Source organism: Trematomus bernacchii, unplaced genomic scaffold, assembly GCF_902827165.1.
Source record: "Trematomus bernacchii unplaced genomic scaffold, fTreBer1.1, whole genome shotgun sequence".
Taxonomy (NCBI): domain Eukaryota; kingdom Metazoa; phylum Chordata; class Actinopteri; order Perciformes; family Nototheniidae; genus Trematomus; species Trematomus bernacchii.
The window spans coordinates 13,366,619-13,379,537 of NW_022987593.1; the positions used below are offsets into that span (position 1 = coordinate 13,366,619).

The 12,919-nt window shown below is 39.8% G+C and overlaps 1 protein-coding gene across 3 annotated transcripts; it reads right to left on the minus strand.

The window, feature by feature from the left end:
* Window positions 1-1,742: 1,742 nt before the first annotated feature.
* On the minus strand, window positions 1,743-11,622 carry LOC117481754 (E3 ubiquitin-protein ligase TRIM39-like). Of its 3 annotated transcripts, XR_004555803.1 has the most exons (4): window positions 11,516-11,622; window positions 7,925-8,034; window positions 6,650-6,741; window positions 6,337-6,563 (listed from the first exon to the last, which is right to left on the minus strand). XR_004555803.1 is itself a non-coding variant. In XM_034129640.1 (3 exons), the coding sequence occupies exons 2-3, from the start codon at window positions 10,797-10,799 to the stop codon at window positions 1,988-1,990; spliced, it is 1,647 nt and encodes a 548-aa protein (XP_033985531.1). In that variant the 5' UTR covers window positions 10,800-10,801; window positions 11,516-11,622; the 3' UTR covers window positions 1,743-1,987. The 3 variants fall into 3 exon arrangements, 2 of the variants coding, with proteins under 2 accessions (XP_033985531.1, XP_033985529.1); XM_034129640.1 differs by lacking the exons at window positions 6,337-6,563; window positions 6,650-6,741; window positions 7,925-8,034 and adding exons at window positions 1,743-2,306; window positions 9,472-10,801; XM_034129638.1 differs by lacking the exons at window positions 6,337-6,563; window positions 6,650-6,741; window positions 7,925-8,034; window positions 11,516-11,622 and adding exons at window positions 1,743-3,636; window positions 4,347-4,553.
* Between the last annotated feature and the right edge of the window lie 1,297 nt (window positions 11,623-12,919).

Consider the following 12,919-nt stretch of genomic DNA (forward strand, 5'->3'; position numbering starts at 1 on the left):
AACTTTGGTTCACAGATTCAACTCTTTTTTAACCTCTTGAGTATTCAAAAGTCTTTATTTTTCTCACAGCTTCAGCTCAAGACCCTGAAGATTAAAAAAAAATTAACTTTTAACTTATATTATCATCTTTGACAGTTACTAGAACAGTTTTTACATAAAAAAAGTCAATCCCACATATAATGTCAGTAAAAAACAGTCCCTTTACAGTGCTGAAGCTCTGCAACACTCTTATCAGTGAAAGGTTAATCTCATTGTTTGTCCTGTAATGTTTGACCTTTTTATATCATTCTTGTGTTTGATTCTTTCCTAAAGTTGTTGCTGAATCAGGCCAGGACGTTGAGTGTTGTTTACCGTCTGTGAATCCCCAAAACACGCTCCCCTGCCTTGTTTGTGTGTTGAAATGCTGATATCTGGTGGCTATAGGAGGGAAATAAATCCAACCTGTGAATACCGACAAGTTTCAAAATAAAACACTCTGACAAAAAGTTTCTTCTCATGCACAAGATTTTACTTGAGTAATACTGTACAACAGATTAGTTTAATTCATCACAAAATATGTTTTCATTCATTAACATAGACTTAATAAATCAACGTTTGTCTTTTATGAATGAAGAGGAAGACCAAGTGCAGGACAATGTCCACTAGTTAAAACTGTCTGTAGACCTGTTAAGAAACCCTTTCAATTATTGCAGATTTTAACTTTTTTTTTTTTTAAGTTCTTGAGCAAAAATCTTCTAATTTACTAAACAATTATTGATATATTTAGGTTCAGACCCTGACCTGCTGTAATATGGTTGGTTGACAAAGAACTTTATAAAAGTTAAACAAATACTTTGTCCGTATCAACATCTTTATAGATGAACTGGCATCGATTATACCCACACTCAAATAATGTACAACTCAAATAAGTAAGATCTTAAAGGCAAACTGAAATATACAGAACAATTGCATCCCTAGTCCAGCAATAAATCGATGTTAATTATCACTACATTGTTCGGCATAATAAAAACCACTGATCAAATACTCTTTCTCTTCAAGAAGTCAAACAAAAGCACCTTTTTTAAAAGTAACCTTTTTTTTGTTTGTTAATTTTCTAACCAAATATGAAGACAAAATATTTAAGTTTAGAACACAAATGATAAATGATAAATCAAATTAAGATAACATTTCAACTGAATATGTATTTCGATTAATGACTTCTAAATCTTGTCATTTAACCCTCCTATTGTCTTCGTTTTCCCCCGAAATTTGACCGGTCCTGTTTTAACTGCTATTACATTAACACAAAAACCATTAATCATCACCAAATGTCATTTAACACCCTTTCAAACTGTAAATATTGTATCAGACTACTGGTATACATGAAAACTGCAGTAAATATACAAAGAATAGACACTGAACATGTATTGCGTGTGCCAGGTGTGATCCATGTGGGGGGATGGGCACATAAGAGCGGGAAATGTATCAAATTGTTCTGTGTGTGTGTTTGTGTGTGCCAGGTGTGATTCACATGGGGGGATGGGCACATAAGGAGGGGAAAACACATCTAGTGTGTGTGGTGTGTGTGTGTGTGTGTGTGTGTGTGTGTGTGTGTGTGTGTGTGTGTGTGTGTGTGTGTGTGTGTGTGTGTGTGTGTGTGTGTGTGTGTGTGTGTGTGTGTGTGTGTGTGTGTGTGTGTGTGTGTGTGTGTGTGTGTGTGTGTGTGTGTGTGTGTGTGTGTGTGGTGTGGGGGGGGGGGGGGGGTGGGTGTGTGTGTGTTTTGTCTGATCCGTCTGATCCGGATGGTTACTAATTTCATGTATTCTTTCGTCAAGCACTTTTTCTTTCTTTTTCTATAATACATTGGCATACCAGTGTTGACCGCTATGCCTGTTTTAGTATGCACATTTTGTTTGGCATGTTTATGTGTAAATATATATGTACACTGTATGTTATCATAATGTTGGCAATGCTTTATTTGCATTGCTCAACATGCTGATCTCAAAAATCAAGCGGTTTGATTGACAGTACGTCTGACGATGATCAGAGGGGCAGCATTATTGCCTCCATCATTATTACAGGGACTTAATATTAGGTAGATTTTCCCGTTGAAGCAGCAGCCAGTGAAGGAGTAGATCAGAGCTGCAGTATATACGTCATAAAAGGAGACCAGACCCTCCTCATAATCCACAAACACCCCCACCTTCTGAGGCCGAGACTTCAGAGAGAGAAGGACTGACGGAGCATCAAGAGCTTTGTACTCATTTCCATTTCTCAAACATATAGTCCAGTAACCGTCCTGAGGCCTCATGTTGAACTCTCCCTTCCTGTTGATCGACTCTCTGGCCACTCCTATATTCCATTTAGGCTTCCCTTGAACATGAACCTCGGAGTAAAATCTGCCTGAAGAGAAACTCTGCCCTCCCAAAACAAAATTATAATGAGAAAATCTCTCTGGGTTGTCTGGGAGATTCTTCTTTACATCACCAAGACTCACTCGTTTTCCACCATCAGACAGGATGAGTTCAGGGTGTGCTGTATCAGGATCAAGAGTCACATCCACTGCGTACTTCTGGACCCTCTTCAGCTCAGCCTCACCGAGCAGCTTCTTCATCTCTTTATTAAGGGTCTCCTCCAGCTGGATCAAGGCCCCCTCCACAGTTTTCTCATATGAAGATACATGGACGTTGACCTTTGTCCAGTCCTTTGTGGGTGGTACGGCTTTCAGTAATGGGAAGCTTCTGAGGACATGGAGGTGGTCTTCTGAGCGTGTGACCTGCCCCACGTCAGTGTTTCTCTTCTTCAGATCAGATATTTCCTGTTCCAGCTCTTTGATGAGGCCTTCAGCCTGTTTCTGTGTTGTTGTCACCTTCTCTCCTAGTGTTCGACTGAGCTCTTTCAGGCCACTGTCAAGAAACTTGTTCAGAGAAGTGAAGACCTGAACACCTTCTGATAACTCCATTTGCGCATTTTCTGTACTACACTTTACTGAGTGTCTGATCGCCTCAATCTTTACTCGTCTTTTCTGGATCATCTCCTGAATTTTAGCCTCTGTCTTCACCAGCTCAACTTTCTTGTCTTCATATTCATCTTTCAGAGGAACAAACTCATGCATCTTGTGGTCTAAAGCAGAACAGTGCAGACAGACAAATGTCTGGTCGGTCTTACAGAACAGCTCCAGAGGTTTATCGTGCTTTGGACACATCCTGTCTTCCAGGTTCTCCACAGGGTCGATCAGCTGATGTCTTTTCAGACCTGACACATTGAAATGAGGCTCCAGGTGAGTCTCACAGTAGGAGGCCAGACACGCCAGGCAGGACTTCAGGGCCTTCAGTTTGGTTCCAGTGCAAAAGTCACAGGGAACATTTACTGGTTTGAACGATTGTTGCTGTGACCGTTTGCGGTTGGCTTTCTGTTGAGCCGACTGTCTGAACTCACCAACCATCTCAGATAACAAAGTGTTGACCCTCAACAAAGGTATTTTTTTAAAACCCTCATTACACAAGGGACATCTGTAATTAATTTTCCAGTGTGCAGTGATGCAGGTTTTGCAGAAGTTGTGTCCACATGGTGTGCTGACTGGATCCCTGAACACATCCATACAGATGGCGCACCGAAACTGCTCTTCGGATAGCAGGCAGCTGACAGAAGACATGTCTGAGAACACAAAAGTCAAAGTATTATTAAAGAAGACATATTATGCGAATTTTAACGTTTTATAATTGTATTTAGTGTCTCCACTGTGACATGTCTCCATGCTTTAATGTTCAAAAAGCTCTTTATCTTTCTCACACTGCCGTGCTGCAGCACCTCTTTTCACCCTCTGTCGGAAACCAGAGCTCAGTCTGCTCTGATTGGTTAGCTGGCCAACTCTGTTGTGATTAGTCAACCGATTAGAGATGTCCCGCCCCTTAGCCAATGTGTTGGAGCTCTAGCCAATAGAGGCGCAAGTCTTACATGGTGATGTCACTATGTTCAGGAATTAAACAAATAAGTCCAATGGAGGCGTTTCAGGCAGTGGGGGAGTGTGTGGGAGAGAAACTCCCTCTGGAGGGAACACAGGGACTTTAACCTTAGCAGACCATTTACATGCACACAAACCGATATGACACACTACAGGAAAGAGAAAACCCCAAAAGCATATTATAGGGCCTCATTTAAATATTTTGTTACACACATATTTCAAGTCAAAGTCAAATCTGTATAACGAATAAAGTATGATTACTACATTAAAGATAACTTTGTAGGTATTTTTAACACAACTGAAAAGTTACTTCAACTGATGTAACTTCCTGTTTGTTTATAGCTGTACATTTTGTGTTAATCCTGGTTGTTTAAACTCAGTAAATATTATCAGCTGTACTCACCCATATTTGAGTAAAGTGCTGAGAAAGAACTGACAAACTCAGTGTAATCTTCCTTCAGACAGAAAATCCAGAGACGTGTCTCCACTGCAGCTCTGACAAACGATAAGTTTCATTTATGGGAAGTGACGTTACAGCTCTCCTCCCTCCAGTGTTGCTCCTCCTCTTAGAGCAGCTCTGTGTTTCTCCTTCAGGGTTAGTCAGGTTTAAAGTTACAGACATCTGGCACAAGATAGGTTTAACATTTAGAAATACTTTTTACATATTTTCTTAAAGCCACTAGGACGGTTGTCTCAAAGAAATATATATCTTAGATTCAGAAAAAACCCACAGTGCTCTTCAGCTCAGTGCAAAGTCGAGCTCACTGTTTTCCCTGCAATGTTTAGCCGTTTCCTCTCATTCTTATGTTTGCCTTTTTCTGTAGTTGTTGCTCAATCATACCAGGAAGTAGTCTTGTGTGCAGTCTGTAAACGCCTTTCACAAACTCTTCTCTCTATGTGTGATGTAAGGCTGATATCTAGTGGCCAAAGCAAGGTAAACTAAAAAATAATCCACAGTTTTAACAGTAAGACAAAACCTAACTTTTTATGACACACAGTTTAAATAGAAAGCTCATAAAACAAATGATAAATAACTTTTCATAAAACATCAAAAATATAAAAAGAAAAACTCCCATTATCCCGTCAGGAGAGAGGTTTAAGCAGAGGGCCGGTGTTACAAAAAGAGGCAGCAGGATATTAGAGATGGCAGTGGGAAAGCCATAAAGAAAAGTAGCGTCATGCTACTATGATGCTGAATATGTTACAAAAGTTATCACTCAATGCTGTGACAAAAGAGTTCAGCTTTACATTCAAAAGTTTGGATTTAAAAGAGCTGAAGTTTATAAAGATCAGACGGTCAGAGTTTAGAGACGGCCTCCCCTGCAGCAGCGAGTAGAGACAGGGACTTTGTTATATTGCAATCAGCCTCGATAACAAGCTTCCTAATCACTCGCTCTCATCTCGCCAGACACGTCACCGGCTGAGATAAAAGATTTAGAGAAAACCTCAAAATGATCATGAATGACTTTGTATTCACCTCCGACTCAAAACTTGCTTTTCATCACAAGCTCTATGTGTGTGTGTGTGTGTGTGTGTGTGTGTGTGTGTGTGTGTGTTGTGTGTGTGTGTGTGTGTGTGTGTGTGTGTGTGTGTGTGTGTGTGTGTGTGTGTGTGTGTGTGTGTGTGTGTGTGTGTGTGTGTGTGTGTGTGTGTGTGTGTGTGTTATCTGATCCGGATGGTCTATTGGCAGCTGCTGATATAACATCCATCATTATGGTTTACTAATTGTTATCTTTTTGTCCTCTAGGTTGCTCTGCCATGCTCTGCCAATAGCGCAGAATGGACAGAGAAAACATGATTGGGCCTCAAGTTTTTTGCAGCCAATATACATTCTCCTACAAACTTGGGATAGGAGGGTGAGTGAACAAGTTATCCATTGGTTGGAACTTACATCCCCATTGTTAGACACACTAAATCCTGCACACTGCTCCTTCAAATTGACAACATGAACATATGTCGCCATTTTGTAATTTCTGTTATTTTCAGTTGAGAATGTTTCAAAGTAATCTTAAAAAAATAAACTTACTTTCTGTTTCTACTGTTTATAAGTATGATGTTTAAATATGAAATGCTGTATTCATTAGGTGTACTATAATTCTACAAATATTTGTATATTTTAAGTTTTCAGAGTAATTGTTTCCTACAGAACATTTTGTGCTGTCATTTTATTGAATGTGTTTGATTGGAAAATGTTAGAGAAAAGTTGTAAAATAATAGTATTCTCCCTGTAGAATTTTAGGTTCTGTATTTATTTTAGTGTTTGATCATACAAATCAAAAAAAAAAAAAATGTAAAAAAAACAGTTTTTCTCATCAGAACTTTATTGAAGGTATTTGAATGTAACATTTTAAGACAATGGATTTTGAAAAGAGAGGAAACATCTGTAACATTACAGTTTTTTCCTGTAAAATCTTTAAAGACAATTCCTGTTTATTAATTGCTTTTGCACTTTATTTCAGTTAAAGTATTTTACTTTAATTCTATGGTTTTTGTTTGGCAGCCGCTGCCTTTTTTTTACGATCTTGTTTACACTGTACTCGCTTCCATCCGTATACTATCTCCTCCTCCATTGTACTCCTCAGCTCATCCTCGGTAAGGGAAGTGGTGCCTTCGCTGTTGTCTGCACACACACAATGAAGACATGTTTAAAAGCCTGAGATGAAATCCATTTATGAGCGAGTGAAGTGGATGAATATGACCACTTACCTTGAAAAGTGTACAGAGCCGTGCACTGGCCATCAGGAGTTTCTACGTCATCAAACTCTAAGATATTCTGAGGCTGTTGAGCTGCTGCACCCCTGGAAATGTCCAAGAACAAAAATCAAGGAATTGTATTCGGTATATCTAAACATTGACATTAACATTTTCTTTTCAATATCTTGAGAAATTATTTGATTTGCTTTCCTGCTTAGAGTTAGATGAAAAGACTGATACCGCTCTCCAATATCTGTTAAGTAAGTATAAAGCTACATCCAGCAGCTGGGCTAGCTTAGCTTAGCATAACGATTGGAAACATGGGGGAACAGCAGGGTCATTACCAGTGCTCTATGTTATTTATATAAAATGGTAAGAGTTATCATTCTCAATTCAAAATGCAAATGAATGAAGTGAGATGTATGTTTTCAATGCAGTTTGAATGGCAAATATCAGTTTAGCCACTGTAGCGATAGCAGCCTCTAAGGGAAGAACTTGTCCTGCATGAATATTTTGATTGTGTTTTAAGAACATCAGTTATTAGAACATGTTATTAGAACGTGTTGGATTGTAACATTTTCTTCAGATCCTCACTGAGGGCAAAATGCGGAGGAAAAGTGTTATTATTTTGGAAATGTGAACACTCATTAAAAAAGTTTCTCTCCTGTGTAGCATACATTATGAAAAAACAGGATGGATGCATTTTTTAAAGCTAGGAGACTTGCTGAAGGGAGACTTTTTACAGCTCTATGATAGAAGTGAGGTGAGGTACTGATGATGGGCGACAAGGCCTGGTTCGCAATTATAATGAATACCAAATATGTTGGAGGTCAAGGCTTTACGTGGACCAGTTAAGTTCTCCCACACCAAACTGGGAAAACCATTTGTTTATGGACCTGGCTTTGTCATACAGGGGAAGAGGAAAGGGTGTTTCCAAATTAGGAGCACACTTTTGTCCACAAAATACATCACTGTTTTCTGTATTTCAGCCTTTGCAGACCATTTACATGCAAAAAAAACCTATAACACACTAAAGGAAAGAGACAACCCCCAAAGACCTAATAGCCCCCCCCCCCCCCTTTAAAGTAAATCCAAAAGCTTCAAACTAACTAACTGAGGTGACCACTAAAGAAAGTATTTAAATGTTTGCTTAAAGATGAAAAACTCAAACAAAATAAGGGCAAATTAAAACTAATGAATTGTGATTCATCAACAATCTATGCTGCCCAAAACAATATCATCTGATCACAGTAAACAACATGCAGTGGATGATAGTGATGTTGTCACCATTGGTCCTGCGCCTTTTGCAGCTCTTTAGCGATGTCGTCAATCTTTGACTGCAGCTCCTTCTTCCTCTGCTTCAGGCGAAGGCCATAGAAACCTTCTGCAGGAGGCGGCTACACACACACACACACACACGCACGCACGCACGCACGCACGCACGCACGCACGCACGCACGCACGCACGCACGCACGCACGCACCACACACACCACACACACACACACACACACACACACACACACACACACACACACACACACACACACACACACACACACAGTTATTATCCAAGCATCATGTAAACAGCAACCTTTATAAATGATCACCACCAGATGTCACTCCTTTCTGTTTCAATTTCTTTTCATACCCGAGCAACATAATTATTATTTTAGAAGGAAACACACATTGTTACAGACAAAGACATTGACGAGAAAGACCATTAGTAACCGTATAACATCCCCTGAGAACACCACTGAATAGAGAGGCGAAGTCCCTCCCCTTCTGGTGGGCCTCCATGGGACCTTATGGCGAGAGAAAGATTATCTTTCGATCCCATTTGAATTGTGCCACGAATTACACATATGATGTTTGTCAATGTAAAAGATAATTTTGCAAGTCAAAAAAATAAAAATGTGTCGTAAAACTGTGAAGTAACACATTTGTATGGCCGTCACGTTGGCACGTTGCACTTCTTTCTTTCAGAATGAGGCGGAAATTATTAAAAGTCTGGGCATGTTGAGAGCTGTACATACACACAAGGGGAGGTTTCGGTGAGTAACACGAGTGTAATGTGTAACGTTAATGACATCACTTACGCGACTCTGGGATTTGTAGTCTTTCTAGTTGCGTATTTTTCATAGTCTTATATTTGAACAGTTTTACGACAAACTATAATTTTTTTTGGAAAAGATTTTTTAAGACTGACAAACATCATATGTGTAATTCGTGGCACAATTCAAAACGGGATCGAAAGATAATCTTTCTCTCCCCATTGACTTCAATACATAATTTTTCCGAAATAAGGTCCCATGGGGTGGAAGTAGAAGGGCGGGACTTCACCTCTCTATATTAAATGTGAGATTTTTTTTTTATTGACTGATGCAATAAGTAAAACTGTTTTTCCTGTGATGCCATACCAATGTACAATTAAGTAAGAGCAAGAATCCTAATTATTAAATCAAACTGATTTAAATTCCCTAAGATTTTGAGACAGGAGTGACTATTAACTTTTGAACCGGTAAAAAAATGTGGTTGGGTTTAAGCTTAGTGGTAGACTCCTGCTGGACTTTGAGCTGAGATATTGTTAAAATTAGGCTCATAAACAAGGTTTGTTGTAAAAATCCTGTATTATTTTCTCCAAATATTAAGACTAAAGAAATGGGCCTTTATTTTTTTACCTCCATAGAGACAAAGGTCAATAATAAGTGAGGTAAAATATTTAAAACGACTTTTTTTACAAGGTTGTTTGTTTGGATAATTCAAACTAGAAATCACACTTTTTCTGAAAGGAAATGATGCTATTTTTTAAACAGTCCAGTGAACTCTCCCTTCCTGTTGATCGACTCTCTGGCCACTCCTATATTCCATTTAGGCTTCCCTTGAACATGAACCTCGGAGTAAAATCTGCTTGAAGAGAAACTCTGCCTTCCCAAAACAAAATTATAATGAGAAAATCTCTCTGGGTTGTCTGGGAGATTCTTCTTTACATTACCAAGACTCACTTGTTTCCTATCAGGAGACAGGATGAGTTCAGGGTGTGCTGTATAAGGATCAAGAGTCACATCCACTGCGTACTTCTGGACCCTCTTCAGCTCAGCCTCACCGAGCAGCTTCTTCATCTCTTTATTAAGGGTCTCCTCCAGCTGGATCAAGGCCCCCTCCACAGTTTTCTCATATGAAGATACATGGACGTTGATCTTTGTCCAGTCCTTTGTGGGTGGAACAGCTTTCAGTAACGGGAAGCTTCTGAGGACATGGAGGTGGTCTTCTGAGCGTGTGACCTGCCCCACGTCAGTGTTTCTCTTCTTCAGATCGGATATTTCCTGTTCCAGCTCTTTGATGAGGCCTTCAGCCTGTTTCTGTGTTGTTGTCATCTTCTCTCCTATTGTTTTGTAGAGCTCATTCAGGCCTCTCTCAAGAAACTTGATCAGAGAAGTGAAGACCTGAACACCTTCTGATAGCTCCATGTGCGCATTTTCTGTACTACACTTTACTGAGTGTCTGATCGCCTCAATCTTTACTCGTCTCTTCTGGATCATCTCCTGAATTTTAGCTTCTGTCTTCACCAGTTCAACCTTCTTGTCTTCACATTCATATTTCAGAGGAACGAACTCATGCATCTTGTGGTCTAAAGCAGAACAGTGCAGACAGACAAATGTCTGGTCGGTCTTACAGAACAGCTCCAGAGGTTTATCGTGCTTCGGACACATCCTGTCTTCCAGGTTCTCCACAGGGTCGATCAGCTGATGTCTTTTCAGACCGGACACATTTAAATGAGGCTCCAGGTGAGTCTCACAGTAGGAGGCCAGACACACCAGGCAGGACTTCAGGGCCTTCAGTTTGGTACCAGTGCAAAAGTCACAGGGAACATTTACTGGTTTGAACGATTGTTGCTGTGACCGTTTGCGGTTGGCTTTCTGTTGAGCCGACTGTCTGAACTCACCAACCATCTCAGAGAACAAAGTGTTGACCCTCAAAAAAGGTCTTTTTTTAAAACCCTCATTACACAGGGGACATCTGTTATTATTATCCCAGTGTGCAGTGATGCAGGTTTTGCAGAAGTTGTGTCCACATGGTGTGCTGACTGGATCCCTGAACACATCCAGACAAATGGCGCACCGAAACTGCTCTTCCGATAGCAGACAGCTGACAGAAGACATGTCTGAGAACACAAAAATCAAAGTATTATTAAAGACATATTATGTGTATTTTAACGTTTTATAATTGTATTTTATGCCTCTGCGACATGTCTCCATGCTTTAATGTTCAAAAAGCTCTTTATCTTTCTCATACTGCCTGTGCTGCAGCACCTCTTTTCACCCTCTGTCGGAAACCAGAGCTCAGTCTGCTCTGATTGGTTAGCTGGCCGACTCTGTTGTGATTAGCCAACCGATTAGAGATGTCCCGCCCCTTAGCCAATGTGTTGGAGCTCTAGCCAATAGAGGCGCAAGTCTTACATGGTGATGTCACTATGTTCAGGAATTAAACAAACACGTCCAATGGAGGAGTTACAGGCAGCGGGGGGGGGGGGGTTGTGTGGGAGAGAAACTCCCTCTGGAGGGAACACAGGGACTTTAACCTTAGCAGACCATTTACATGCACACAAACCGATATGACACACTACAGGAAAGAGAAAACCCCCAAAAGCATATTATAGGGCCTCATTTAAATATTTTGTTACACACATATTTCAAGTCAAAGTCAAATCTGTATAACGAATAAAGTATGATTACTGCATTCAAAATAACTTTGTAGGTATTTTTTAACTCAACTGAAAAGTTACTTCAACTGATGTAACTTCCTGTTTGTTTATAGCTGTACGTTTTGTGTTAATCCTGGTTGTTTAAACTCAGTAAATATGATCAGCTGTACTCACCAGTATTTGAGTAAAGTGCTGAGAAAGAACTGACAAACTCAGTTTAATCTTCCTTCAGACAGAAAATCCAGAGACGTGTCTCCACTGCAGCTCTGACAAACGATAAGTTTCATTTATGGGAAGTGACGTATCAGTTAAGACAGAAGTAATAACCATTGGCCCTGATCACCTGCTGTAGCAAGCAAATTCCTACTGTTTATTGGCCACTGGTTATCAATATAAAATCTACGTCCAGAACACGCATCACATTGCATTTCTGACTGAACTTTGAACCTTGTGTCAACCATCTCATTAAATCCTGCTACTCAACTTCTGACTCCCTTGAAGTCGTAAACTCAGATCCTAAATCCTACCCTATATGCAAGTTGTCATAATAAGGCTCTGAACTCTCTGTCTGAGGTAATTGGGCTTTTTCAATAGTTTTCTGTTTTGCCTTCCTGCGCTCACAAAAAGGGTTAGAGTTAGGTCTGATTCACCACGTCAGGTTCTATCCCATTATCCTATATTATGATTATTAGATCAGTGAGAGATCAGGAGGGACCTATAGTTCAAAGCCACAGTTTGACAAATAAACCTGACTTAAAGTGCACTTATCTTGCTATTTTTAGGCAATAGCTAGGTCTCAGTTATATAAAAATATATAAAAAACATGTCTATGAAGTGTTTTGCTAAAAATACCAAACAGATCACCCATTTTAGCCATGCCTCATATCCCTCTATTTCACTTCCTGTTTCAAAAGTGCTGATTTTGGGTATAAAGCTTTAAAAAAGAATTGTTAAAAAAAAAAGGTGGGGGCTGAGCTCATGCGGGACCCAGCAGCTACTGTCTAAACTAAATACTGCCGTGATGAAACGCCATATCATGGATTATCAAGGATTATTTCTGAAACAGTATGGAGCTCAAAGGCTTTCTCTCTTGCCGGTTATACCACAAGGTGAGTTCCTTTTATTTCCTGCTTCTTCACACACATGCTCTCCAGTACAAGTTAGCTCTGAGTGTTAGCGATGCTAATGTAAACACCGACCATATAGAGTGCCACAGTGACGCATCCTAAAACCCGGAAGTAAACTCCTTCCGGTTCCTTCGACAAAAAAGCAATGCAATTTCTCCATAGGATTTTGGAAAATAGCTCGAAATAAGGTCTGTGGTTGACACACATTTAAGAGACGGATCACGTTTTGTTCAGCCGGATAATATCCACATGTCTACTCTACTTTTATAATTTTCGAATCATAAATCTAGTCGCCAGAAGCAAAATGCTAACGTTAGCTATAAACGAACTACAGCAGGGTCGTTGCTTCAACGTCACGCCAACTTAAGATCCATATTAAAAAATACAGATTCAAAATTGTACAAGTTGAAGCGTTTGTTTTAACAGTTTGCAGGAGGCAGGTACTTGCTTT